At 45.3% G+C, this 25,078-nt stretch overlaps 1 protein-coding gene across 2 annotated transcripts; it reads left to right on the top strand.

Moving 5' to 3' along the window:
- The first annotated feature begins 2,993 nt into the window (after positions 1 to 2,993).
- On the top strand, positions 2,994 to 23,877 carry ccdc22 (coiled-coil domain containing 22). 2 transcript variants are annotated; one of them, XM_061258608.1, is made up of 16 exons: positions 2,994 to 3,430; positions 5,491 to 5,668; positions 7,325 to 7,457; positions 9,540 to 9,646; positions 10,621 to 10,702; positions 10,784 to 10,953; positions 12,172 to 12,390; positions 13,499 to 13,687; positions 15,075 to 15,194; positions 15,898 to 16,014; positions 16,557 to 16,658; positions 16,763 to 16,870; positions 19,200 to 19,295; positions 19,412 to 19,471; positions 19,791 to 19,865; positions 20,700 to 23,877. In XM_061258608.1, the coding sequence occupies exons 1-16, from the start codon at positions 3,381 to 3,383 to the stop codon at positions 20,811 to 20,813; spliced, it is 1,920 nt and encodes a 639-aa protein (XP_061114592.1). In that variant the 5' UTR covers positions 2,994 to 3,380; the 3' UTR covers positions 20,814 to 23,877. The 2 variants fall into 2 exon arrangements, with proteins under 2 accessions (XP_061114592.1, XP_061114591.1); XM_061258607.1 differs by having other exon boundaries at positions 10,621 to 10,953.
- The last annotated feature ends 1,201 nt before the right edge of the window (positions 23,878 to 25,078 follow it).

Raw genomic sequence — 25,078 nt, 5'->3', positions numbered from 1 at the left:
AGCAGACACTACGGTCTTTCAGGACTGGAGTTTGACACCTGTGCTTTAGATGGAGAATAACAAAATTAACCCTTTCCAAGTTGCCCCCAAGAGGGCAATTTCCACCTATTTTGTACTAGTCCTATAAAAGTGTCTGTACAATACATGGTTAAAGACTTAATTAAAAAATTAAAGAAAAGGTGTGTACCATTCAGAGATTTGAGACAAAACAAATTTATGTCAGTGTCACGTCTGTGGCCTTTTCCCATTGTGTTTTCTGTGTATTCACTCACCTTCCTTTTTCAGTTTCCTTTGCATTTTGTGTCCTATGTCCCTGTTCTCTTTGCATAGTCCATCGTGTTCTGCCTGTTCATTCTGTGCATCTGTGTTTCCGCCATCTACTCCTTATATGCATTTCCTTCCTGTCTCTTGTCATTAGTTTCACCTGTTGCTTGTTGTTTGCTCGTTAGTTTTGTATTTAAGCCTGTCCTTTTCAGTTCTTATTGTTAGTTTGTCTTATCCTGTACCTGATTCTGTCCCTGTTTATGTCTGGTTCCTGGTTCTAGCCTCTGCTTCCCTGGTCCTGCATTGGATCTGGATCTTGGTTCTGTCTTGGATATCCTGTTCTATGATCTCTGCCTGGCTTTTGACTCTGTGTTTTGGATTTTGCGTTTGTACCATCGCTTTCTTGGACTGCCTACCAGTTTTTGAATTCTGTCTGTTTATCATTAGGCTACTGATTCTCATGGATTTACCTGTCTGCCAGGATTTTGGCCATTGCCTGTTTCTGGATTACATTCCTGGTCTGCCCATTGTTAACAAAGCCTGCCTTTCATGTTATCCCTGAGTCTGCATTGGTTCCTCTGTTTCGGTCCCTGACAGTCAGAGCATGTACAAAGAATGTACACTAAAATCCAAAAAAGACAAAACGGTGTTGCCAATGGTCGGGGATGAAACAGGTCAAAACAGGTATCAATACGAAAACGCTGGAGAGTATGGAATAAACACATAACAATCTGGCAACTAACTGCACAAACAGAGGGGTTTTTATACACAGGTAACAAGAGCGAATGGGAATCAGGTGGGGAAACACTCAGGAAGTGAAACAGGTGAAACGAATGAATGAAGTGACAGGGAGACTATGGTTTATACGGAGGTAACAAAAACCCGAAAACGCTAACAACATAGGCAGAATATAGAACATGAAAAACACGAAACCTAACACAACCCAGAACTGCTTGATATTTGTGCACAAACTTGATGTCAACTTGTGTACAAAAGTTGGTAAAGATATCAACAGGCATTCAAATTCCACATGAATTTCCCCAAAACTGCACCCAGATATCTTCAAGACCACAGTCCTGTTAGCCAGTACAATTACAGGTTAAAAGCAAGTCCAAATCCTGCAATTACACAAGTCTGTATATTCATTCTGCTATGCAACCGCAGAGATATTCCAAAACTGTCCATCACCTGAATATGACACATTGTACCTTGATGGAAAGTATAGGAAGCTTGCATTCTGGCTGAGCGGATTACAAAATAAACTTCAACGTTAGTCAGAAAATAGAGCTTCATAACCAGGTGGGATATTTGGCTCCATAAATATGTCTGTATCAAATTCTTTATACCAAACTGGAAATATGTCGGCTGGATGTGCAATAAAAGTGAGCCAAGAAAAAAACTATGAGTTTATTCATTCAAATTCTGGTATATTTTTGTTCTTATATGGGAACATGATATTTTGACGCAGAGAAATGGTATCAAGGATTGTTAGAATATGCCTCTTATTGTCTGGGACTGTGGCGAGGTGAGGATTGTAAACTGTGGTGTGGCGATGGGGAGCCTGGAGGTTTATTGCCCTGCTTTGCAAATATGAGGCTGATAAGACTCTTTTTAAGAATCTGGCATCGTCAATTCGCAGTTTTATTACGTCACAGTTTTTCATATGATATGAACTATAAACACAACAATAATTTGTGATGTCAACAACTCAACCACAAGGGGCCAAATTTGATAGGGTTAAGTAAAAATTTTGATTTTATTTACAATATTTTACACAAAAAACATTTTTTAAATAAAAAACATTGAAACATGAGAGTAAATGTATTGCAATAAAAGTATATCGTTTTCCAAAATGTTTGAACTTAACATATAGATTATTATCTGTGTTGTTTATTATATCCAGCCTTCTCTTTTGCCAATAATTCTGCTGTATATACAGTGGCTTCAGAAAGTATTCAGACTCCTGCACTTTCTGCACACTTTATTGTTTTATATTTCATTTTAAATTGAGAAAATTGCCACTGTATACTGTATACATTATTTCTTGATTTGGCTCTTTACTCCACAATTTTATATTGGTAATCTAACAATTCACATGTGGTTAAAGTGCAGATTTTCAGCTTCCATTAGAACATTTTTATACATTTTATCTATCATCTTTATAGCTTTTTATATTAATTTAAAAAGGTTTCTGGTTCATTGTGGTGTGCATAACAAGATTTAAAATATATTGGTAAGAATACACAGTATGACAAAGGCTCAACTGACAGTTTCAGGACTACGGTCTGGTGACTTCCTTATGAGTCTCATGGACTGGAAAATGTTGCAAACTTGCTGGCTTGGTAACCTAATTTAACCTCTTATGCAAGAGACCAGATGTTTTAATTCCTCAGTGTAACAACTACAAAACACGGTTTTGGAATTAACGACAAACATCTCTACTATCGTCTAAGTCTACACACCGCTGATACCTCTGATCATGCTCTCTTGCTCTGGTACATTCTGCTTCGTGTCGTCTGTAGTACTTCGATTAACTTCCCAACAACCAAAAAACTACCGGTCCCAAATAAAACGTCATCTGTGTCATGCGACTGCGGGGAGTGAAGCCTTTCGGGAAATGTAGTAATTCTAACTAAACAATTACTTGCATCTACTCGGTCTTGAGACCACAAGTCCCAGTGATCAACGCATAGGGCTGCTCCTCGCATATGACTTCCTGCCTCCCATCACAAGCAGAATATGTAAAAGTGGGCATATGTGACAGTTGTTTTTTGTTTTTGAATCCCCTTTAGCCACAGAAACATTATGGAACTTTAAGGCGAGCAGTGCACTAGGTTTATAAATTATACCTCTACTAAGTACAATGGACGCTGTACTTTTCTTTGAATAGCTAACGTTTTTGACGCTGTGGGGAGTTGCAAGCAGCTAGCAAGCCTTGTATTTAAAGGCAAAGTTAACGTTAGCTGGCTTGCTAACAGCCTTTTAATAGCTTGTCTAGCGAGAGTATCTTCCTTGCTAGCCAAACTAGGGTAACGTTTGAACTGAATTTCTTATTTTGTGCAGAAGGTATATTTGCAGACGATAACTCTCTTGTCTGACGGAAACATACATTTACAATGGAGGAGGTTGATAGAATTTTAATTCATTCGCTCAGACAGACTGGAACGTAAGTGTCATATCTCGTTTATTTTCAATTTGAGAAATATCGTACATGTTTACTGGCTAGCTTGGTTTCAAATAAAGTGTTTTTCCTGGCTTGTCATTGTGTTGTGCAACCCGACCGACGGTTGCGAAAACCATTTATACTATAGGCTGGTGATAGATGTGGCTAACGTTAATGCTGCTAGCTGGCTGGTGAGAATAGATCATTTGATTGGCAACGCAACAGATAACTTCATCATAGCAGCCAACCATTTAACACGTTATCTTGTTAAGTTGCACAATTTTCGGTTTAGGCGTGTTTCTGAAATGAATGTAGCTACTAACCGGTTGACTTGTATTAAGTCTGCATTTCGCATCTTCTATCGTGGTACTAGTATCTTGTCAGCCGGCCAGCCGCCTGGCTATAGTAAAATTTCCTTGATCTGACTGAAAACTGACCTCTTGTAGGTTCTTATCTTCAAGTTTTTTAACTTTAAACTGCGTATGATACTGAATTTATCTATGTCCTGCTTGGAAGTTGGTTTTGGCTTGTATGAAGGGTTTCCCTTAAGAGCCAATTTGACAGAAGGCGCAATATAAATGTGCAACATTCCTGCATAATATATAAACCGTTGTTCTGGCAGAAAGCACGGCTCAGATGGCGAGCGTCTGTCTAATATGGCCATATTTCATTTGCTGAGCCATAGTCATTTCCGTCTGATTCCTTTATGACGGGTACTAAAATAGCAGTCGAGATTCATTCACCCCGGGCTTAAATTACACAATAGGATAACTTATTAACCAGATTTTCATTAATAAATAATGTATTATAGAGGATGGTTAGAATGACAGACCATAGAATTGGTCTCTTGTATTTGGCATTTGAAATTCTTGCTTTTGATGTGTCAAGCGCGGAGTGGTTTACCAGTTTTCATATAGGATAAATCGTCAGCGGACAGTTGGAAGTAAAGTTACTGAATTAGAGCCCAAGCGCACAAAATCGCAAGCCAGTCTAGCCAAAAGTCTCGCAGAGTGATAATGTAAAAAATAAGCCCTCTTTGTGTGGTTTTAGGAGAACCTTTGATTGTATATCATTGATTAGCATCTTAATTCATCCGAGGGGCACGTGCACATATTATGCAGGCATCGAAGGCATGACATAATTTATCGTGTGTTTGCAGAATGCTCTAATCAAATGGCACTAAGCTAATGGTGCTATTTACCCAGATGTTTGCATATGTGTGTGCTTGCACATAACTGTATCTACTGTATAGTGTGTGTATGTGTATACTGCGTGCGTGTATGCATAAAATACCCTCAATGAACACTTTATTAGGTATTTATTAGACTTTTTTTTTTAGACGTCTACGTCTTCTGCTGCTGTAGCCTGTCCAGTTAGAGGTTTGACGTTGTGTGTTCAGAGATACTCTTCTGCAAACCACTGTTGTAATGTCTGCTTCTTTGCGTTACTGTCACCTTCCTATCAGCTTTGACCAGTCTGGCCATTCTCCTCTGACATCTCTCATTTCTCGTTTCTGTCTGCAGAACTGCTGCTCACTGTATTTTCTTTATTTTTCGCTTTTCGCACCATACTCTGCAAACTCTAGAGACTGTTGTGTGTGAAAATCCCAGACCATCAGTTTCTGAAACACTCAACAGCCCATCTGGCACCAACAATCATTCCATGGTCAACGTCACCACGATCATATTTTTGATGCTTGATGTGAACATTAACTGAAGCTCCTGACCCGCATCTGCATGATTTTATGCATTGCACTGCTGCTACATGATTGGCTGATCATATAATCACATAAATAAGTAGGTTTACAGGTGTTCCTAATAAAGTGCTCAGTGAGTGTATGTGTCTGTGTGTATAATGTATGTGTGTGCATGTCATGTCTGTGTGTGTACATGCATAATGTGTATAATTAGTATTTGTATATAGCATGTGTGTGTTTTGTGTGTGTGTGTGTGTATATGTATAATTAGTATTTGTATATAGTGTGTGTGTGTATATGTATAATTAGTATTGTATATAGTGTGTGTGTGTATGTATAATTAGCGTTTGTGTGTGTGTCCTTGCAGGGAGATTGGCGAGGATGTGGAGAGTGTTAAGCAGTTCTCCAGTGAGCTCATTGTGGAGGCAGTGGTGCGGTGCCTGCGTGTGATTGACCCCCCCCTGGGGAACGGGCTGCCCCCCTCCCTCCCCCCCGGCATGTCAGCCCGCTTCCGGCTGGGGATGAGCCTCGCACAGGCCTGCCAGGTGAGGCTGGGGGTGAGGCTGGGGGTGTGGGGGTGGGGGTGAGGCTGTGGGTGTGAGGGGGTGTGAGGTTGGGGGTGAGGCTGTGGGTGAGGCTGTGGGTGTGAGGTTGGGGGTGAGGCTGGGGGTGTGGGTGAGGGTGGGGGGGTGTGGGGGTGAGGCTGTGGGTGTGAGGTTGGGGGTGAGGGGGTGAGGGTGAGGGTGGGGTGGTGGGGTGGTGTGGGGGTGAGGGGGTGGGCAGGAACAACATTACAGTACCTTTATTCAGCAGTGTCGGCATGGCTCCACTGCAGCCATCGAAGGTCCGCCATCGCCATCATCAATAAATCTGACAGCCTACAACAGCAATTAAGTTTTCACTCATTAGATTAAGCGACGATGCTCTGGTACAGTTGTAACCAGCTAATTTAGCTTGCTAGCCCCAGTCTCTCATAAGATTCTTATCTTATTAGACTTATGAGATTCTTATCTCATGAGACTGGGGCTCGCTGACTAGATTACTGTCAGTGATGATGTGGCCGACGTGAATAGCCACCCACTTTATAATTTAGGTAAGAAAGGTAAGTCAGTGGGTATGGTATTGTGTATTAGGGGGTGGGTAGGGGTCATATTTATGAGGATTTAGCTTTATCATGTAGCAATCACCATTCCCATTCATCAGTATTGTTGAAATGATTGTTATTGTGTAGTTTTCAATAAACCCGCAAGAGATGCTAATTGCATGCACCCCTCTCCTATAGACATGCCGTAAGAAGCAGATTAGCGTATGCTGGGATACACAGGGTTAAACGTGTGGGTCAGAGGTCACATGATTTGGATTCACCCATGTGATCAGTAGTTAGACCCTTGTGCTGAGCATGACACACATTCATGTGGTCTTACTACAGAAATATGTCAAGAATTTGAAGACATTTGTTCCAAATCAACTCCTCACTTGGGCAACCAATTACACAGTAATTCAGCTTATTACTGATGTGGCACACACACACACTCACACGCACACACACACACACACTCACATACACACTTGCACACACTCACACACACACACTCACACACACACACTCACACACATACACTCACACACACACTCACACTCACACTCACACACACACACACACACACACTCACACACACACTCACACTCACACACTCACACACACATACACACACACACACTCACACACACACACTCACACATACACACATACACACACACACTCACACACACTCACACACACTCACACACACCCACACACACACACACACACACACACACACACACACACACACACACTCACAGGCCAAATGAAATGACATTATATAAGCAGTACTTCCCTGCCTGTTTGACCCCACCTGACCCCATTTCAGCACTCCACTTTCCCCTTCCCGCTCTGAGCACGCTCAATCTGCTCCTGCTCTGAGCGCGCTCAGTCTGATCCTGCTCTGAGCGCGCTCAGTCTGCTCCTGCTCTGAGCGCACTCAGTCTGCTCCTGCTCTGAGCGCGCTCAGTCTGCTCCTGCTCTGAGCGCGCTCAGTCTGCTCCTGCTCTGAGCGCGCTCAGTCTGCTCCTGCTCTGAGCGCGCTCAGTCTGAATGTAGTCAGAGGCTTGCTGTGCTTAGGAAGGGCTGGTTGTCAGTGCTGTACTCCTGTGTCCAGGACCTTGGGTATAAAGGGGAGATCGGATACCAGACCTTCCTGTACAGCAGTGAGCCGGAGATCCGCTCCCTTCTCATGTTTCTGGTGGAGAAACTGCCCAGAGCCAGCACAGAGGCCTCCGACCAGCCCGCAGGTACCGCCCCCGCACCCTCACCAACCACAGACACACTCCCCCCTCACCAATCAGCACAGAGACACACCCCTGCACCTTCACCAACCACAGACACACTCCCCCCTCACCAATCAGCACAGAGACACACCCCTGCACCCTCACCAACCACAGACACACTCCCCCCTCACCAATCAGCACAGAGACACACCCCTGCACCTTCACCAACCACAGACACACTCCCCCCTCACCAATCAGCAGAGAGACACGCCCCTGCACCCTCACCAATCACAGAGAGGCACGCTTCTTCCTCACCAATCAGCACAAAGACGCCCCTGCACCCTCACCAATCACAGAGAGGCACGACCCATCCTCACCAATCAGCACCGAGACACACCCCCCCCCTCACCAATCAGCGCAGACACACCCCCACGCCCTCACCAATCACAGAGAGGCACACCTCGTCCTCACCAATCAGTGCAGCGATGCGCCCCTGCACCCTCTCCAATCACAAAGAGGCACGCCTCGTCCTCACCAATCATGTTCCTATAACCAATCAAAGACCTGTCCCCTTGCTCATCACACATCGATGCCCACTCACCCTCCCTGTTCACTCTGACACCATCTGTAATGATGACACCAGAACCCGCCGTCCAGCAAACCTGGTGAAATACATAATTTTGCAACCTAATATTTTTCTGTTCTCCACTGAGCTTGGCTTCAGAACGCAGGGGTTTGCACTTTTTGAGAGTATTTCATAGGTTCCAATACACCAAACAACCACAGTAAAGCCTAGAAATCCAGAACAATGACGCATTTGACCCAGGCAAGTACCAGAATGCAGTAGCACCAACACCATCAGAATAGCGTTGTGTATGGCGGGGCAGTATGAATTCACACAATGGCATGTCGTTTTGCAATGTCATTGTCGAAGGTGTTTTATTGTTTATTGTGTCATTGTGTTTATCCAATGAATATTAACTGCACATTGCAAAAGTATGACAAAACATTTTTTATGTGAACTTGTCTGTTTTCAATAACACTCGCACCAAACTGGCGTACGGCTGAAGTAACCAGCCTCGGTGCAGTGCACAGGTCCCACCGAGGACCGGGGTTCACGTCCCGGTCCTGTGAACGCCGTGTTTAGCCGGCTCACGTGGAGCGGCATAATTGGCTCGCCACTCCGAGGGAGGGAGGAGGGTCTCAGCAGGGGCCACATACAATAGTGCTTGGAGTCTGGGTCTGAGACGATGTGGCTTGTAGAAGACGTGCCGCTCTCTAGATCGCTAGAGCTCCCCTGGGCTGTTGGGGGACTGGTCCATAGCGATGTATCCTCCACTAACACGGACGGCTGGAATCGATAGTGTACAATTGGCTGCCAAATTGGGGAGGAAATGGGAAAAATCTGGAACAAATGTATTAAAATTCTTTTTACATTTATAAGAAAAAACAAAACAAGAAACTTGCACCATTTCATTAAAAGAGCTTGACGTCGCAAACGCCAACCCACCTGGGTGATTCGATAACTCAATATGGTTTATCTCCCAGCCCTACCTGCAAGTATTTATTTTTCATTTTGTTCCAAACCTAGAAGCTTAGTTTTTTTTGTTTTGCTTGAGTATTTTATAGTAGCCTGTATCCAATTTCTTTATGTCATTTAGTATTATACACTATTCAGCGTTCATATTCCTAATATAAATAGTGATATTGATAATTATTTACTTTTTATTGATCCTTATTCCTCAACAGTTACAGTATCTTTCAGTTCTTGTGTAATCTCTTTGGAAAACCAAAGACCATCATATGAAAGATGATATAATATTTTAGCCATATCCATCTGCTGTACTCTTTGTTTTGTTACCTGGGTCAAATATTGTTTTGTATTCAAATGCTTTACTACACTTTACCGAGCTTGTCTGGTGTATTGGAACCTATGAAATACTCTCAAAAGGTGCAAACCCTGCCTTGTGGTCCTCTTGGTAGGCTACATTGCATCTGGCAAGATCCACTGAGAACAGAAAAGTGTTTGAATCCCAAGCCCAGTTCTGTGCAGGGGGCAGTGAGTGTGATTTGACCGGTGTGTGTTTCCCTCTCCGGCCCCGGCAGGTAAGTCGGCCCTCCTACAGCAGGCCATCGCAGCCCAGATCAAAGCCCAGCTGGCCCTGCCCTGGGTGCCGCCCGCCTGCCGACTGCCCCTCCTCTGCCAGACACAGGTACGTGCCCCGCCCTGCCGATGCCCTCGTTATGTGACACGGTCCGCCTCGTTCTGGAGTGCGTCTCCGCGGGCCGTGCGTTTCGGCATGTTTCAGTTCGTTCAGGGGGACTTTCACATCCTGCTCTTTGCTGAAAGGCCAGTTTTGGATTTGCTGTGTCTTTATTTTACCCAAATGACCTTTACTGCAATTTCCTCACTACGCTCTGTATGTCTGCAGTTGTTTATGTTGCATTTGCTGTCGTGGTTTGTGTTTGTGTTGTGTTGGTGATGTGATTTGTGTTTGTGTTGCGGTTGTGTTGCGGTGGTGGCGTGGTTTGTGTTTGTGTTGCGGTTGTGTTGCGGTGGTGACGTGGTTTGTGTTTGTTGCGGTTGTGTTGGTGATGTGATTTGTGTTTGTGTTGCGGTTGTGTTGCGGTGGTGACATGGTTTGTGTTCGTTGCGGTTGTGTTGGTGGTGACGTGGTTTGTGTTTGTGTTGCGGTTGTGTTGGTGGTGATGTGGTTTGTGTTTGTGTTGCGGTTGTGTTGGTGGTGACGTGGTTTGTGTTTGTGTTGCGGTTGTGTTGGTGGTGACGTGGTTTGTGTTTGTGTTGCGGTTGTGTTGGTGGTGACGTGGTTTGTGTTTGTGTTGCGGTTGTGTTGGTGGTGACGTGGTTTGTGTTTGTGTTGCGGTTGTGTTGGTGGTGACGTGGTTTGTGTTGCGGTTGTGTTGGTGGTGACGTGGTTTGTGTTTGTGTTGCGGTTGTGTTGGTGGTGACGTGGTTTGTGTTGCGGTTGTGTTGGTGGTGACGTGGTTTGTGTTTGTGTTGCGGTTGTGTTGGTGGTGACGTGGTTTGTGTTTGTGTTGCGGTTGTGTTGGTGGTGACGTGGTTTGTGTTTGTGTTGCGGTTGTGTTGGTGGTGACGTGGTTTGTGTTGCGGTTGTGTTGCCGTGGTGACGTGGTTGCCGCCCCAGTGACGTGTCTGTGGTTTCAGAGCGCAGGTGTGAGTGACGCTTTCCGGTCGCTGGCCCTGAGTTTACCGCCCGCGCAAGGGCTGGGGAAGCCCCCAGTGAAAGGTCAGTCTGTCTGTCCGTCTGTCTATCCTGATGGAGCTTCAGAACAGTTGGCTGACAGGGTGAATTTTCATTCCAATGCAGAGGTGGCAGACTACTGCCGGGACTTCCTCCCGCCTGTGACCGCCCAGCCGTCCCAGCATGCCTCAGTGCCCGCCTCCCTGCTGGAGCGCCACGCCCTGGAGCTCAGCGCCGCCCAGGAGTGGGAGAACGAGTGGAACAGTCAGGGTCTTCTGACCCGCCTGAGCCCGGAGGTACCGCCAGACCTCACCCCGCTCAATAAACCCATATGGACCCAGTGCCTGTTACGTCAGCCACTGGCTATCCACGGGGTGGTGAAAAGCCAATTGAAACCGTGGAAGTCAAGTTTCCAGAGTCTGCTCAGTAGGGGAAACTGGAAGCCCTGATATGAGTTTAGCGAGTCACCTCTAATGAGCTCTCACTCCTCATAGCGGGGCATTGCGGTCCATAATGTTTGTGAGCATGTCCAGATACAACCTAAAACCGCTGAAAGTGGAGCTTAATCCTGCTAGACTAGTTACACCAGCCATTTTGTTGTTTTAAGTCAACAGACTTTCTGGAATCCTGCTCTTAATAGTCCTCAAACATGTGTGTAAAGGTCTGTGAGCACACTGAACACACATCCCTCAATGGACTCCACGCATCTGAAGAGCAGTCTCTTTCCTGCCCCCTTGCTCTCTCCTCTCTCTGTCTGCCAAATAAATAATCATGAATTAATACAAAATTAATACATTTGGTTAAGAACCATTGTCCCTCAGATTTTGACAGGCAGATATGTACTTTGTTGATATTGGAGCAGTCGGCTCTTTTCCCAGCAGGGTTTGTAGTTTATTTTCATTTGTTTGTATTAGCAGTCTTCTATAATTAGACATAATTTGTTGAAGTCATTTGTCCTCATTTCAGAATATTTTCCACAATGTGAATGAATGAATGAAGGAATAGTTTATTTTGGGCACACTTTATAAGGAACGAACTTAACAAACAGACAAAAACATAATCATAATCATGCATGTTTACACCAGTCCATTTCACACAATAAAGTTCACACAATCAGGCAGAAGCCAAAGGCTTATTGCTGCCTTTGCCCGTGTAGGAGAAAGTGCAGCTGTGTTTGCTGCTCTCCTGTCACAGTGAGCACACCTGGTGCAGCTGTGTTTGCTGCTCTCCTGTCACAGTGAGCACACCTGGTGCAGCTGTGTTTGCTGCTCTCCTGTCACAGTGAGCACTCCTGTGCAGCTGTGTTTGCTGCTCTCCTGTGGCGCAGTGAGCACACCTGGTGCAGCTGTGTTTGCTGCTCTCCTGTGGCGCAGTGAGCACACCTGGTGCAGCTGTGTTTGCTGCTCTCCTGTGGCGCAGTGAGCACACCTGGTGCAGCTGTGTTTGCTGCTCTCCTGTCACAGTGAGCACACCTGCGCTCTTATTTTGGTGAAAGGCTGTGTTCCCCCCTGCAGGGGTATCGCTCCAGGAAGCGGGCGAGGCTGCGGAAGCGGATTGAGGAGCAGCTCCGCTCGGCCAGCCAGGCGCGGCCCAGCGCCCAGCACGCCCCGCGGACCGGCCCCGACCCCGACCTGACCCAGCTGCTGCAGGCCTTCGGGGGGGCCACCCCGGGGGGGGACGTCCTGGCCAAGGGCACTCGCTTCACCCACACCGAGAAGTTCACTTTCACACAGGTAGGCGGCCATTTTGTCCTGGAGCGGGTAAACAAGCAAAGCAAGACAAACCTAGACCCACCTTGTACATATATACACTCACGAGCACTTCATTAGGAACATTTTTACTTTATTACAGCTTATTCATGCAATTATCTAGTCAGCCAATTGTGTGGCAGCAGTGCAATGCATACAGTCATGTAGATGTTGGTCAGGAGCTTCAGTTAATATTCACATCAACCATCAGAATGGGGAACAAATGTGATCCAAGTGACTGACTGTGGAATGATTGTTGGTGGCAGACAGGGTGGTTTGAGTATCTCAGAAACCGCTGTTCTCCTGGGATTTTCACACACACTAGAGTCTCTAGAGTTTGCAAAGGATGGTGCAAAAGAGACGTCAGAGGAGAATGGCCAGACTGGTCAAAGCTGACAGGAAGGTGACAGTAATGCAAATAACCACACATTACAACTGTGGCATGCAGAAGAGCATCTCTGAACACACAACGCATCATAACTCTAAGTGCATAGGCTCCAGCAGTAGAAGTCTTAATAAATACCTAATAAAGTGGTTGTGAGTGAATGTGTTGATACACCAACTGTGAAACATACATGCTGACCTATGTTCCTCTTTCTTTATAAATACACACATATTATTTTAGGCACAGTTTACAACGGCAGACTCAGCTCTTTCACAGAGGAGACAATATAAGATCTGTTTTTTTCCCGAGGGGTGTCAAAAGCTGTAAGATGCCTCTGGGTCAAAACTCCCCGCATTCCATCTGGCAGTTATGGCACCCAGTGCTTCCACCCCCTGTTATTCGGGTGCTGTAGAGTTGAAAAGTAGAAGAGCACCCAGTTGTCTGGAGAATGGGAATCCCCTTGCGTTCTTAATATTGAAAGAACCGTCCCTGATATGATCTTATAAGATGTTATAAATATTCCTCATCTTATGAATATTTATGAAGGAGCATCGGCAAGCACAGTGCTCTGGCACTTGATATTGTAATTGTGTGCAGGCATGTTCTTGAACATTAATATGCACGTCTCCGGAGACTTCCTGTCGCTGAAATGTAAACTGAGCGCTTCCTGCTTCCTCCTCCTCCTCCTCTGACATCACTTCCTCTCAGGAGCCCGAGCCCTCCGGCCAGCAGATGGCGGTGGCGAGCGCGATGCCCAGCTCGCGGCAGTCGGAGGAGGCCCTCCTGGCGCAGCAGCAGGACGAGCTCCAGGCCCTGCAGCAGCAGCTGCAGCAGCTGGCCCTGCGCACGGAGGGCGTGTGCGGGGACATCAAGCAGCTCACCGTGTCCATCACTCAGGTGCCAACCCCGCGAGGAGCACCCCCTTTACGGGAGGCTGCGCTCGGCTCTGCGACGGGGCGCTGACTCGTCTGCTCCGTGTTATCAGCAGATATGCACTGGATTCATCTGGGTCTTCTGTCTGTTTCATGTGTTTCTTTCATGCTTTTGGCTCTGCAGTCATGTACAGTCCCCTCAGAAACTATTGGAACGGCAAGGTCAATTCCTTTATTTTTGCTATACACTGAGACAGTGGAGTTTGAGGTCAAAAGATGGACATGAGATGACCAATTAGTATTTCGGCTTTTATTTCCAGGTATTTTCTAATCTATATTTGTCAGACCACCCAATTTTTAGGTGAGCAAAAATATTGCTGACCGGTGTTTCTTGTTGCCCAGTTGTGTCCTGTTAGATTGATTGGTTAAACAATAAATAGTTCTGAATGTCTACCCTTGGTTTTAGCCTGTGAAGACTGCATTTGTGTTCGAAAAGATAAACCAACATGAGGACCAGAGAGCTGTCTTTGTGAGAAAAGCAGGCCATTCTGAAGCTTAGAAAAGAGGAGAAATCGATCAGATCAACTTGGAATGTCCTGAAAAATAAATGAACCGCTGTCGTACTGAGCAACAGACAATGAACAGCTCGACCAAGGAAAACCAAGACAGAAACATTGTGAGAGCTGTGAGGAAAACCCTCCCCAAGAGGAGATTGAAGGGAAAAACCCCCTGAAACAAACAACAACTAAAAGAGGCTGCAGTAAAAGCCTGGAAAAGCATCACAAAAGAAGAATGTAACAGTTTGGTGATGTCAGTGGGTTGCAGTCTTGATGCAGTTTGGGATATGCTACCAAATATTAAGTGTTATTTACTTTCATTTACATAAGTACTCTCTGGTCCAATACTTCTGCTCACCTAAACATTGGGTGGTCTGATCACAAAGGTTCTATGTCTTAAGTAATTTAACACATCTAGGTGTAAATACCAGGAAATAAAAGCTGTGTTCATCTTTTTATCTCAACCCCAAATGTATTCAGTGTATTGCAAAAACCAAGGTATTGGCCATGTACTTTTGGAGGGGAATGTATTGATAGCCTGCAGTATTAATAGTGGCTATATTTGACCACATGTCTAATCTTACATTATTCACAAACTTACATTAAGTTTGCAATTTAAATTGAAGTATTAACCTTGCTTTAAAATCTTTTTTTTTCTGTTTCCATGACACAAAGTCACATCAACGAACTGCTTTCATGAACGCAAATACTTTTACTTTCTGAACCTGGATTTTCCATCTCTGAATAAATAAAGAAAAATAAATATTCTGCATCAAGACACAAGTTTGACTGAAGTTGACTGACACTCTGACTCTCTCTCTCTCTCTCTCTCCCTCTCCCTCTCTCTCTCTCTAGGTGTCAGATGAGGTGAAACGGAGGGAGCTGGGCAATAGTGAGAAAGAGGACAGTGTGAGAGTGAAGAAACAGACCATCGACCTCTTGCCTGACGCCGAGAACAACCTGGACAAGCTCCAGGTCAGCCCTGTGTTTCTGTCTTTGCCTCCCATTACAGGTACTTGTGTAATGCGTGAGTGTGTGTGTGTGTGTGTGTACGTGTACGTGTACATGTGATAATGTGTGTGTGTGTGTGTGTGTGTGTGTGTGTGTGTGTGTGTGTGTGTGTATGTGTGTGCGTGTACGTGTACGTGTACATGTGATTGTGTGCGTGTGTGTATGTGTGTGCGTGTGAGTGTGTGTGTACGTGTACATGTGATAATGTGTGTGTGTGTGTGTATGTGTGTGCGTGTACGTGTACATGTGATTGTGTGCGTGTGTGTATGTGTGTGCGCGTGAGTGTGTGTGTACGTGTACATGTGATAGTGTATGTGTGTATGTGTGTGAGTGTGTGTACGTGTACATGTGATAATGTGTGTGTGCGTGTGTGTATGTGTGTGCGCGTGAGTGTGTGTGTATGTGTACACGTGATAATGTGTGTATGTGTGTGAGTGTGTGTGTGTGTGTGTGTACGTGTACATGTGATAATGTGTGTGTGTGTGTGTGTGTGTGTGTATGTATGTGTGTGAGTGTGTGTGTGTACGTGTACGTGTGCATGTGATTGTGTGCGTGTGTGTATGTGTGTGCGCGTGAGTGTGTGTGTACGTGTACACGTGATAATGTACTGTATTTCTGCGTGTGTACATGTGATGATTACTGTATCTGTGCACGTGTGTCTCTGCAGACTCTGGTGGAGAGCAGTGCGAAGCGTGTTGTCAGTCTGGCCTCCCAGTGGGAGAAGCACAGGGCCCCACTCATAGAGGAGCACCGCCGGCTCAAGGAGCTCTGCAGTAACAGAGAGGTACACAACACACTCACCACCTCATACAACACACCCATGAACTCATACACACAACACACTCACCACCTCATACAAGACACCCATGAACTCATACACACAACACACTCACCACCTCGTACACACAACACACTCACCACCTCGTACACACAACACACTCACCACCTCATATACACAACACACTCACCACCTCCTACACACAACACACTCACCACCTCCTACACACAACACACTCACCACCTCCTACACACAACACACTCACCACCTCATACACACAACACACTCACCACCTCCTACACACAACACACTCAGCACAGCGCACAAGTAAGGCACTGACTGCCTCATACACGTAACACACAACGCACAGACTACCTCACACATAACGCACAAGCCTCACATGTAACACTTTGACTGGCTTGTGCACATAACGCACTGTCTGCCTTACAAACATAATTCTGTTATGGCTCTCTCTGCGTCAAACATAGCAAGTTGATTCGTAAGAGTGTCGCAGCAAACCCCCTGCACCCGTACGCTTCCTTCTGCAGCTGCAATCGTCCCGCAAGCTGTCAGAAATCAAGGACCTTCACGACAAAATCCGCCAGTCCGCAGATGAGGCCAAGAAGAAGGAGGGACTCCACAAACAGCTGGTAGGAAAGATGGAGCAGTAGGGAGTGGGAGGAGAGAGGGAGAGGGGGGAAGGGACGTGGAGTCCGGTCCGGTCTGGAGTTGTCGTTCTGTGCGTCCTGCACAGGTAACGGAGTTTGAGAACCTGCCCAAGGATGTCTCGCGCTCTGCCTACACGCAGCGGATCCTGGAGATCGTCGGCAACATAAGGAAACAGAAGGAGGAAATCACCAAGGTGCGTTCTGCTCTGTTTGTTTCTCTCGGCCTCCCATTTCACACTACACACAATTTACTGCCAGATATTTACACCCGCCAAATAATTTTCAACCAGAATTAGTTTCCGATTGTGTTACATCCTGCATCCCTTTTAGTTAATTTACAATCACTATTAAAAAGGTTCAGACCATGAGTACCGTGCTGTGAAAAAGTTTTTGCCCCTTAATAGATTTGCTTTCCTCTATTATTGCATATTGGTCACAAAAAATGGCATGAAATGGCAGTCAAACAGCCATATCACCCCTGTGAAAAAGTGGGGTGAGAGCCATTATCTCCAGATGGAGAACATTTGGAACAGTGGTTAACCTTGGAGTGGCCAGTCTGCCAAAATTGCACAGTGACAACTTATCCAGGAAGTCACAAATGGTCCCAGAAGAACATCCGTAGGCCTGCAGGCCTCTCCAGCCTCAGATGATGTCAGTGTGATTACTCGATAAGAAAGAGACTGGCCAAAGACGGGGTTCATGGTAGAGTGGCAAGGTAGAAACCACTGCTAACCAAGAGAAACATAAATGCTCATCTCACCATTGCTAAACAGCGTCTGAATGTTCCGCAAGCTTTTTGAGATAGTCAAAACTTTTTGAACAATACGGGTCTCGTTGTGTCAAAAACAGTGAGAACATCATACCGATAGTCAAACATGGAGGTGGTGTGGGTGTGTGGGTGTGCTTTACTGCCTCAGGACCTGGACAGCTCACCATTACTGAAGGACCCATGAATACCGCTCTGTGCTCGTCATGATCACAGGAGCTGAAGCTCATGTAGTGTGGGTGCTTATGTAGTGTGGGTGCTTATGTAGTGTGGGTGCTTATGTAGTCTGGGTGCTTATGTAGTGTGGGTGCTTATGTAGTGTGGGTGCTCATGTAGTGTGGGTGCTCATGTAGTGTGGGTGCTCATGTAGTGTGGGTGCTCATGTAGTGTGGGTGCTTATGTAGTGTGGGTGCTTATGTAGTGTGGGTGCTTATGTAGTGTGGGTGCTCATGTAGTGTGGGTGCTTATGTAGTGTGGGTGCTCATGTAGTGTGGGTGCTTATGTAGTGTGGGTGCTTATGTAGTGTGGGTGCTCATGTAGTGTGGGTGCTCATGTAGTGTGGGTGCTCATGTAGTGTGGGTGCTTATGTAGTGTGGGTGCTCATATCTCGAGCAAGTTCACATCTTAATGACTGAAAATAATCTAAATTAAAGTTTTTGGAGTTGTCTAGTCAAAGTCCTGACTTGAATCCAATAGTGGCAAGAGCTGAAACCAGTAATTCATGCACAAAAACTTCCGTACTGTCTTCTGAGACTGATATTAAATTATAGGGATGGGTTGGTTGCAATTATTGCGGCTAAAGGTGGTACAACCAGTTATTAAGTTTAAGGTGCCAATTATTTTTACGCCAGGGTGATATGTTTTTTTTTTTTTAATAAATGAAATTATAGTTTTTAGAAATTAAAATGTGTTTTCTGTTTAGGTCATGTCAGGTTCCCTATGTCTGATATTATATGTTGTGTAAATATGAAATGTGTGATAACTATGCAGTAAGTGGGAAATTGGGAAGGGGGCAAATACGGCACTCTAATTGTTTTGCATTCAAATTCTTCTGCTCTTTGATCTTGCAACCAAAGATGTCTTGGTACTGTTTCTATGTTCTGTTAGTCCAGCTTTGTTTTCTTGAAATCTTACCAACATAAAACAAATTGTAATATATATGGTCATGAGAAAAGAAAAATGATATGATCAGAATTACAGTATATGCATTCTTTAATGTCATATAACTTTTTTAAGTAGAACTTGTGAGCACAACCCATGTATTTACATGTTCTGCCTGGATAACTGCCTTGAAGGAAAACCAGATTTTCTGGTGTCTTGACATCTGCTTTGAAAAGCATATATTTTTATCCAAATGAATGATGCTCCTGTTAAAGTTGGTGGCACTTCTTTAAGAGCTGCGTAATCAAGACATTTAACTCTCATGACCCGGGTGACATGCAGTTTGTACGTGGGGGCCTTTCATTGCCTTTTGGGGCGTGCAGTCTTCATTCGTCCCTGGACTCAGACCCAAATGTGCGGTGTGTGTGGCTCTGTCACAGCACTGGCTGTTCGTTTACCTCACCCTCTTTGGAACAGCATCATTTTGTTTATCTTCATATGAACAATGTTGTCTCACTCCACAACCCTGAGAAAATATATTATATTTGCTGTAAGACGTTATTCCAGTTAAATCGTGTGTACCGGTAGTTGATAGTGCCACCTAAATCCATCCACCTGTCTGTGGTGCTTCATTCTGTCCTGTTATGTTTCTGTAGATTTTGTCAGACACAAAGGAGCTTCAGAAAGAGATTAACAGCCTCACTGGCAAACTGGATCGCACGTTCGCAGTGACTGACGAGCTGGTCTTTAAGGTACAGTTTTTTTTTTTGTCTCGTTCGCCCACGCGGATGATGTACAACCGTCATATTTCACTACAGAACCTGTTTGCGAGAAGGTTACCTCTCACAATGTCCTCTGTGTCTCGCAGGATGCAAAGAGAGATGAGTCTGTGCGCAAGTCCTACAAGTACTTGGCTGCCCTTCATGAGGTGAGAATGAGGCTTCTCCTCCTGTGGCTGTCGTACCTCCATTATGTACAAGAAGATGGAGCTCATGTGACTCGCTGCGTTGGTGTATGTACAGTGCAGTCCATAAGTATTTTGACAGAGACACGTTGCATTTGAAATAAAACAATGGCCATGTAAGTGCAGCCTTTTAACTTTAATTTGAGGGTTTTTTCCATCCATATTGGGGGTACAGTGTAGGAATTGTAGCAGTTTTTATACATGCCCCCCCCCCCCCCCCCATGTACATGTGAACCTGCTTGGTAGCTTTTTTAGCCATTTTGGATCTATATGTTTGTCACAGAACTGCACCCAACTGATCCAAACCATTGAAGACACGGGCACCATCATGAGGGAGATTCGCGATTTGGAAGAACAGGTATGTCCTAGTTAAGCTTGATCAGCCCACACTGGCTCTGTCCTGCCTGTTTCAGATCAGTCGATTGGTGTAAAGTAAAGATTAGAATGGATATACCAGAAATGTAATAATGAATCTATGACTGCAGATCACATGGGTTGGGCAGGTTGTATTTGAGGATGTAGACCAAGTATATATGTGTGGCCCGTGGGACTTTTTGAAGATTTTAAATTCATGAAGGGGATGAACAAAGTGAACTATTAGAGATTATTTTGTAGAGTAGAGGCATGCATGGAAATGCCAAAGGGATGTTCCACACAGGTCAGGAAGGACGTCAGGAAGGGTCGCTTTATTGGCCTCCCCGGTCATGTAGTAGCAGCAGAAACTCTGGTTTTCACCACCAGGCTTGATATCAGTAAACTGGGTACCCTTTAGTGGTAGGAAAATGTCAAGCTTTGTTTGGCTGAATGGCAAGTTCTCATCTTTATTACGTAATATATTATTGGCATTTGGCAGACACTCTTATCCAGAGCAACGTACAGTTTATTAGACTAAGCAGGAGACAGTCCTCCCCTGGAGCAATGCAGGGTTAAGGGCCTTGCTCAAGGGGCCAACGGCTGTGTAGATTGTGGCTACACCAGGGTTCAAACCACCGACCTTGCGGGTCCCAGTTATGTACCTTAACCACTACGCTACAGGCTGCCCTGTTATGTTTATGTTAAGTTATATTGAGGGGAATACAATAGACTATTTAGAATTAAACAGTCATACTTTTAATGTCAGTGTATTGCATCAGATGATCTGGCATACCGACAGTGTTATATGACTCTTTCTGTGGTGTCCTGTGCCGTGTAGATTGAGACAGAGAATGGGAAGAAGACGGTCAGTAACCTGGAGAAGATCCTGGAGGACTACAAGGCCATTCGGCAGGAGAACTCTGCCCTGGCAGCCAAAATCAGAGAAGCTTGATATGCAGATGGCGTACCACAGTGCGCCCCCTTGGTGCGGGGAGGTATAACTGCAGGCCGGACACCCTGCTGACCTCACAGCCTGGGAACCAGCTCCCAGTCCTGTCCAGTCACCCGAACGTAACGCTGTGACTTTCACATCACTTACTGCAGAAATGCTGGATCCCTCGCCCGCTGGTATCAGAGCATAACGTCTGGAGATGGGGTACGGGAAAGGAAGTAGGACTGGTGGATATGGAGAAAGATAAAGATCTGTGTTAACATCACACAAGAGTCATCCTTAGACATCTTTTATTCAAGACCACAAAAAGCAAGGATGTTCCCTTCGGGAAATTGGGAATTTCGCTGACTGAATTTTAATTGACCTTGCAAGGCGTCCTCACCTCATTCCCTACACATTTTGATGGTGAAGGTAGAATATTTAGTGGTGAAAGCTGTCTCTGTGATACAGTCAGGAGAGTCATGCAGTTGTGGAAGATATTGTGCACTAAATTCAGCATTTAGCTTTATCTGCAGTTTTGATTTACAATGTAAGTTTTGCTTTTTGTCCCAAGTCATCCATTCATTGAAATGAATGCCTGCATGATCTATGTGCCCCCTGCCAATCAGAAAACCACTGCCATATGATAGCTGCACCCATTCTGGTGCTGAAAAAGCCAATCAGCAATCTGCTTGCCTGTCTGTGTACAAGCTCTTATGTTGTTTTGATCTATCTGTTCTGTCTCTGCCTGAACTCATAACCTTTGTTTTTAATTGCTTTATTGGGGCCTTATCAGATTTAATTTCCTCAATGGCCTTAATTATGAATTAATGAGTTAGCTTAATTATCATTCAAGCTTGCATCTCCATGTACTCTCAAGAGAATGAGGGGTCTATCTGATTGGCTGTAAATAGATGAGCCATTGCACTTCACTAAATCTCACTATTCTGTTAGCGAATTGCACCCTATAACTAATCTTAGTCTTGTTAATGACCCTTCTCCAGTCTCATTACCCCCATTACTGCCCTTATTTAGACCTGGCTGTTTTTACAGTCTGGATTGGATTGGTAGGGCAGACCGGACTTGCTGAAGTTTGAGTGAATGCTCTGCCATTTCGGGCTTGCCTCCTCATCCAGTGTTGATGCTGATATTAATACTGACATGGACTGCAGGTTCATATGATAAAGAGTTGCACATGCTTATATGCTATATTGCTACATGATGGTGATATCTGGTATATATATATGGTGAAACCGCCAGCATTGATTCAATATCGCGTTTGTGAGGAGGTGTATCCTGAATGTTTTTTTGTTTTTGTTTTATCTGCACTCTCTCCCTCCCTCCCTCTCTCTCTATCAGTCTGGAGTCAGAGCTGGGTTTCACCACTGCGCAATCACTATGGTGACAGGGTTTGTCATTAGCGTTGGGCAAACTTATCTGAAAAGGGCCAGTGTGGGTGCAGGTTTTTGTTTCAGCTCAGCATTAAGGCACCTGACCAAGGTCTTGTTTGAAGACCATGATTAGTTAATTAGCTGACTCAGCTTTAGTAGTGCTGGGCTAAAACAAAAACCTCCACTCTCACCAGCCTTTTTCGGATAAGATTGGACACCTCTGGTTCATATGCTGGTCATCTCCCTCCCTTTCCCTTTCTCCCCTCTGCCCCGCTGGTCATATCCCCCTTCTGCCCCGCTAGTCATCTCCCCCTTCCGCCCCACTGGTCGTATCCCCCTTCTGCCCCGCTGGTCATATCCCCCTTCTGCCCCGCTAGTCATCTCCCCCTTCTGCCCCACTGGTCGTATCCCCCTTCTGCCCCGCTGGTCATAACCCCCTTCTGCCCCGCTGGTCATATCCCCCTTCTGCCCCGCTGGTCATATCCCCCTTCTGCCCCACTGGTCATATCCCCCTTCTGCCCCACTGGTCATATCCCCCTTCTGCCCCGCTGGTCATATCCCCCTTCTGCCCCACTGGTCATAACCCCCTTCTGCCCCGCTGGTCATATCCCCCTTCTGCCCCGCTAGTCATATCCCCCTTCTGCCCCACTGGTCATATCCCCCTTCTGCCCCGCTGGTCATATCCCCCTTCTGCCCCGCTGGTCATATCCCCCTTCTGCCCCGCTGGTCATAACCCCCTTCTGCCCCGCTGGTCGTATCCCCCTTCTGCCCCGCTGGTCATATCCCCCTTCTGCCCCGCTGGTCATATCCCCCTTCTGCCCTGCTGGTCATATCCTTCTTCTGCCCCGCTGGTCGTATCCCCCTTCTGCCCCGCTGGTCATCTCCCCCTTCTGCCCCGCTGGTCGTATCCCCCTTCTGCCCCGCTGGTCATCTCCCCCTTCTGCCCCGCTGGTCATATCCTCCTTCTGCCCCGCTGGTCATATCCTTCTTCTGCCCCGCTGGTTATATCCTCCTTCTGCCCCGCTGGTCATATCCCCCTTCTGCCCCACTGGTCATATCCCCATTCTGCCCCGCTGGTCATATCCCCATTCTGCCCAGCACATTTTCGGCTCTTTGTAATACTTTGTAATACTGCATACTTTTGAACGGTTACGTTTCATTGGTTGTTTGCCGAAACATGACAGTGAATCTGAATGTGATTATAACGTTCTGACTAGAGCATTCTGGAGGTACGCGCTAGGGCAGTTTGCTAACTCATAAGAGTGTAACATAATGCCCGTGTCTGCAGATAAACTCGTACTGGAAATGTGTTCTCGGATTCACCACTGTCCCTTGAAATTATGACCATTTGAATTTGTAAAAAAAAAAAAAAAAAGAAGAAAAAAAAAGAAAGACTTTACGTGCCATTATCTTTGTATTTACCACAAGATATACAAATAGGTAGGTTGCATTAATTTAAATTAAATTAATTGCCCAGGTTTTTGAGATATTAAAATAATGCAGCAAACTTAAGTAGCCAATACTTAATTATGTTGTCATTTTGTATTTCTCTCTTCGTCGCTCTTGTAGTTGTCAGTTGCCTGAGACCATGAGAGTGCTGCTGCTGATTAAACCGGTGTGACGATGTCTAAACGGATCCAGCACTGTGCCGCCCTTTCCTCCACTCCATTCATTAAAGTGATGGATTTACTCCAGCTACGCCTCTTTTATTTCACCAGGTGCTGCGCAGACCTGGGTCAATTATGTCATTGTTTAGGATTCAAATACTTTTCTAACATATGAAATACTCTCAACAAGACTGCAAACCCCTGGTTGGCATCAGGCAAGATCCAACCTGCATTCAAGATGGCAAACTTTTGACAAGATTACGAACATTCGACAACTTATTGTCATTTTTTCCTGTTCACCACAAACGTTAGTTTGCGGTTTGAAGAGGTCGTGTGTGGCTAACAAACTGCTGATGGGGAAAACACAGAGAGAACCAAAGTTGACGATTATTTGACTGTGATAGTAGACTTTGATCAATGTAATATTAGTTCTTACCTTTAAAAATAAATCACAGTTAAGCAATGAATCAGCTAGCTGCCATTTTTAAACCAAAGTCGCATCCATTTGTATTAAAAAGGCGTTGGTGGCGAACTAAATGTAATGTTCATTTTAAATCATTTAACAGTAACAGTTTGCTGCAAACATGGCTTTAAGAACAAGATGTGTGGACACATTAGTCATGTTGCTGAAACTCACAGAAAACCATTAGACACTGCAGCCCTCTAGGGTTGGAGATTGACACCCCTGTTGTGAAGGTTTAGGTTAATTAGGTGGTGAAGGAATGCAGGAGGAAATCCAGAAGCAAGTACAGTCCTGCTTTCTCTCTGTATGAGGGAGTACTGTTGGAATTTTGGTCTGATTTTCAGTTTCAGTTTCACACAGTAAAATGCCCAGTGTTAATTCAACTCTTAACAGGGAACATACAAAAGCAGTCGGCCCCCTGGGAACCCTGATTAAACACAAACATTTTACTGTGCATCTGTCCCACAAGCCTTTCACAATTAATATCCAAGTGAACAGAAGCAAACCTGACCACAACTTGGGAGGCGAGACGGCTTGAAGAAGGCGTGTCGCTCTCCCGTTGGCCTCCTCTAATTGAATCAGGCGGGGTCCAATTGGCTACCAAATTGGGAGAAAAAGGGAAAAAATCGGATTAAAATTATTTTTAATAAAAATGAACAGAAGCAAACCTGACCTCTAAATAGTATAATGTTAAACATGACTCATTTCTTCCGATTTTGAAGCAAGATTACTTTTTATTTTAGTTTTGTACAGTTTCAAAATATTAAAAAAGGAAAAAGGCCCTGACATTCCAAAACCTTCACCTGTCTTTCCTGGGGGTACTTT

This window comes from Conger conger, chromosome 10 (assembly GCF_963514075.1).
Source record: "Conger conger chromosome 10, fConCon1.1, whole genome shotgun sequence".
Classification (NCBI taxonomy): Eukaryota; Metazoa; Chordata; class Actinopteri; order Anguilliformes; family Congridae; genus Conger; species Conger conger.
This window is presented reverse-complemented; position numbering and strand designations above follow the sequence as displayed.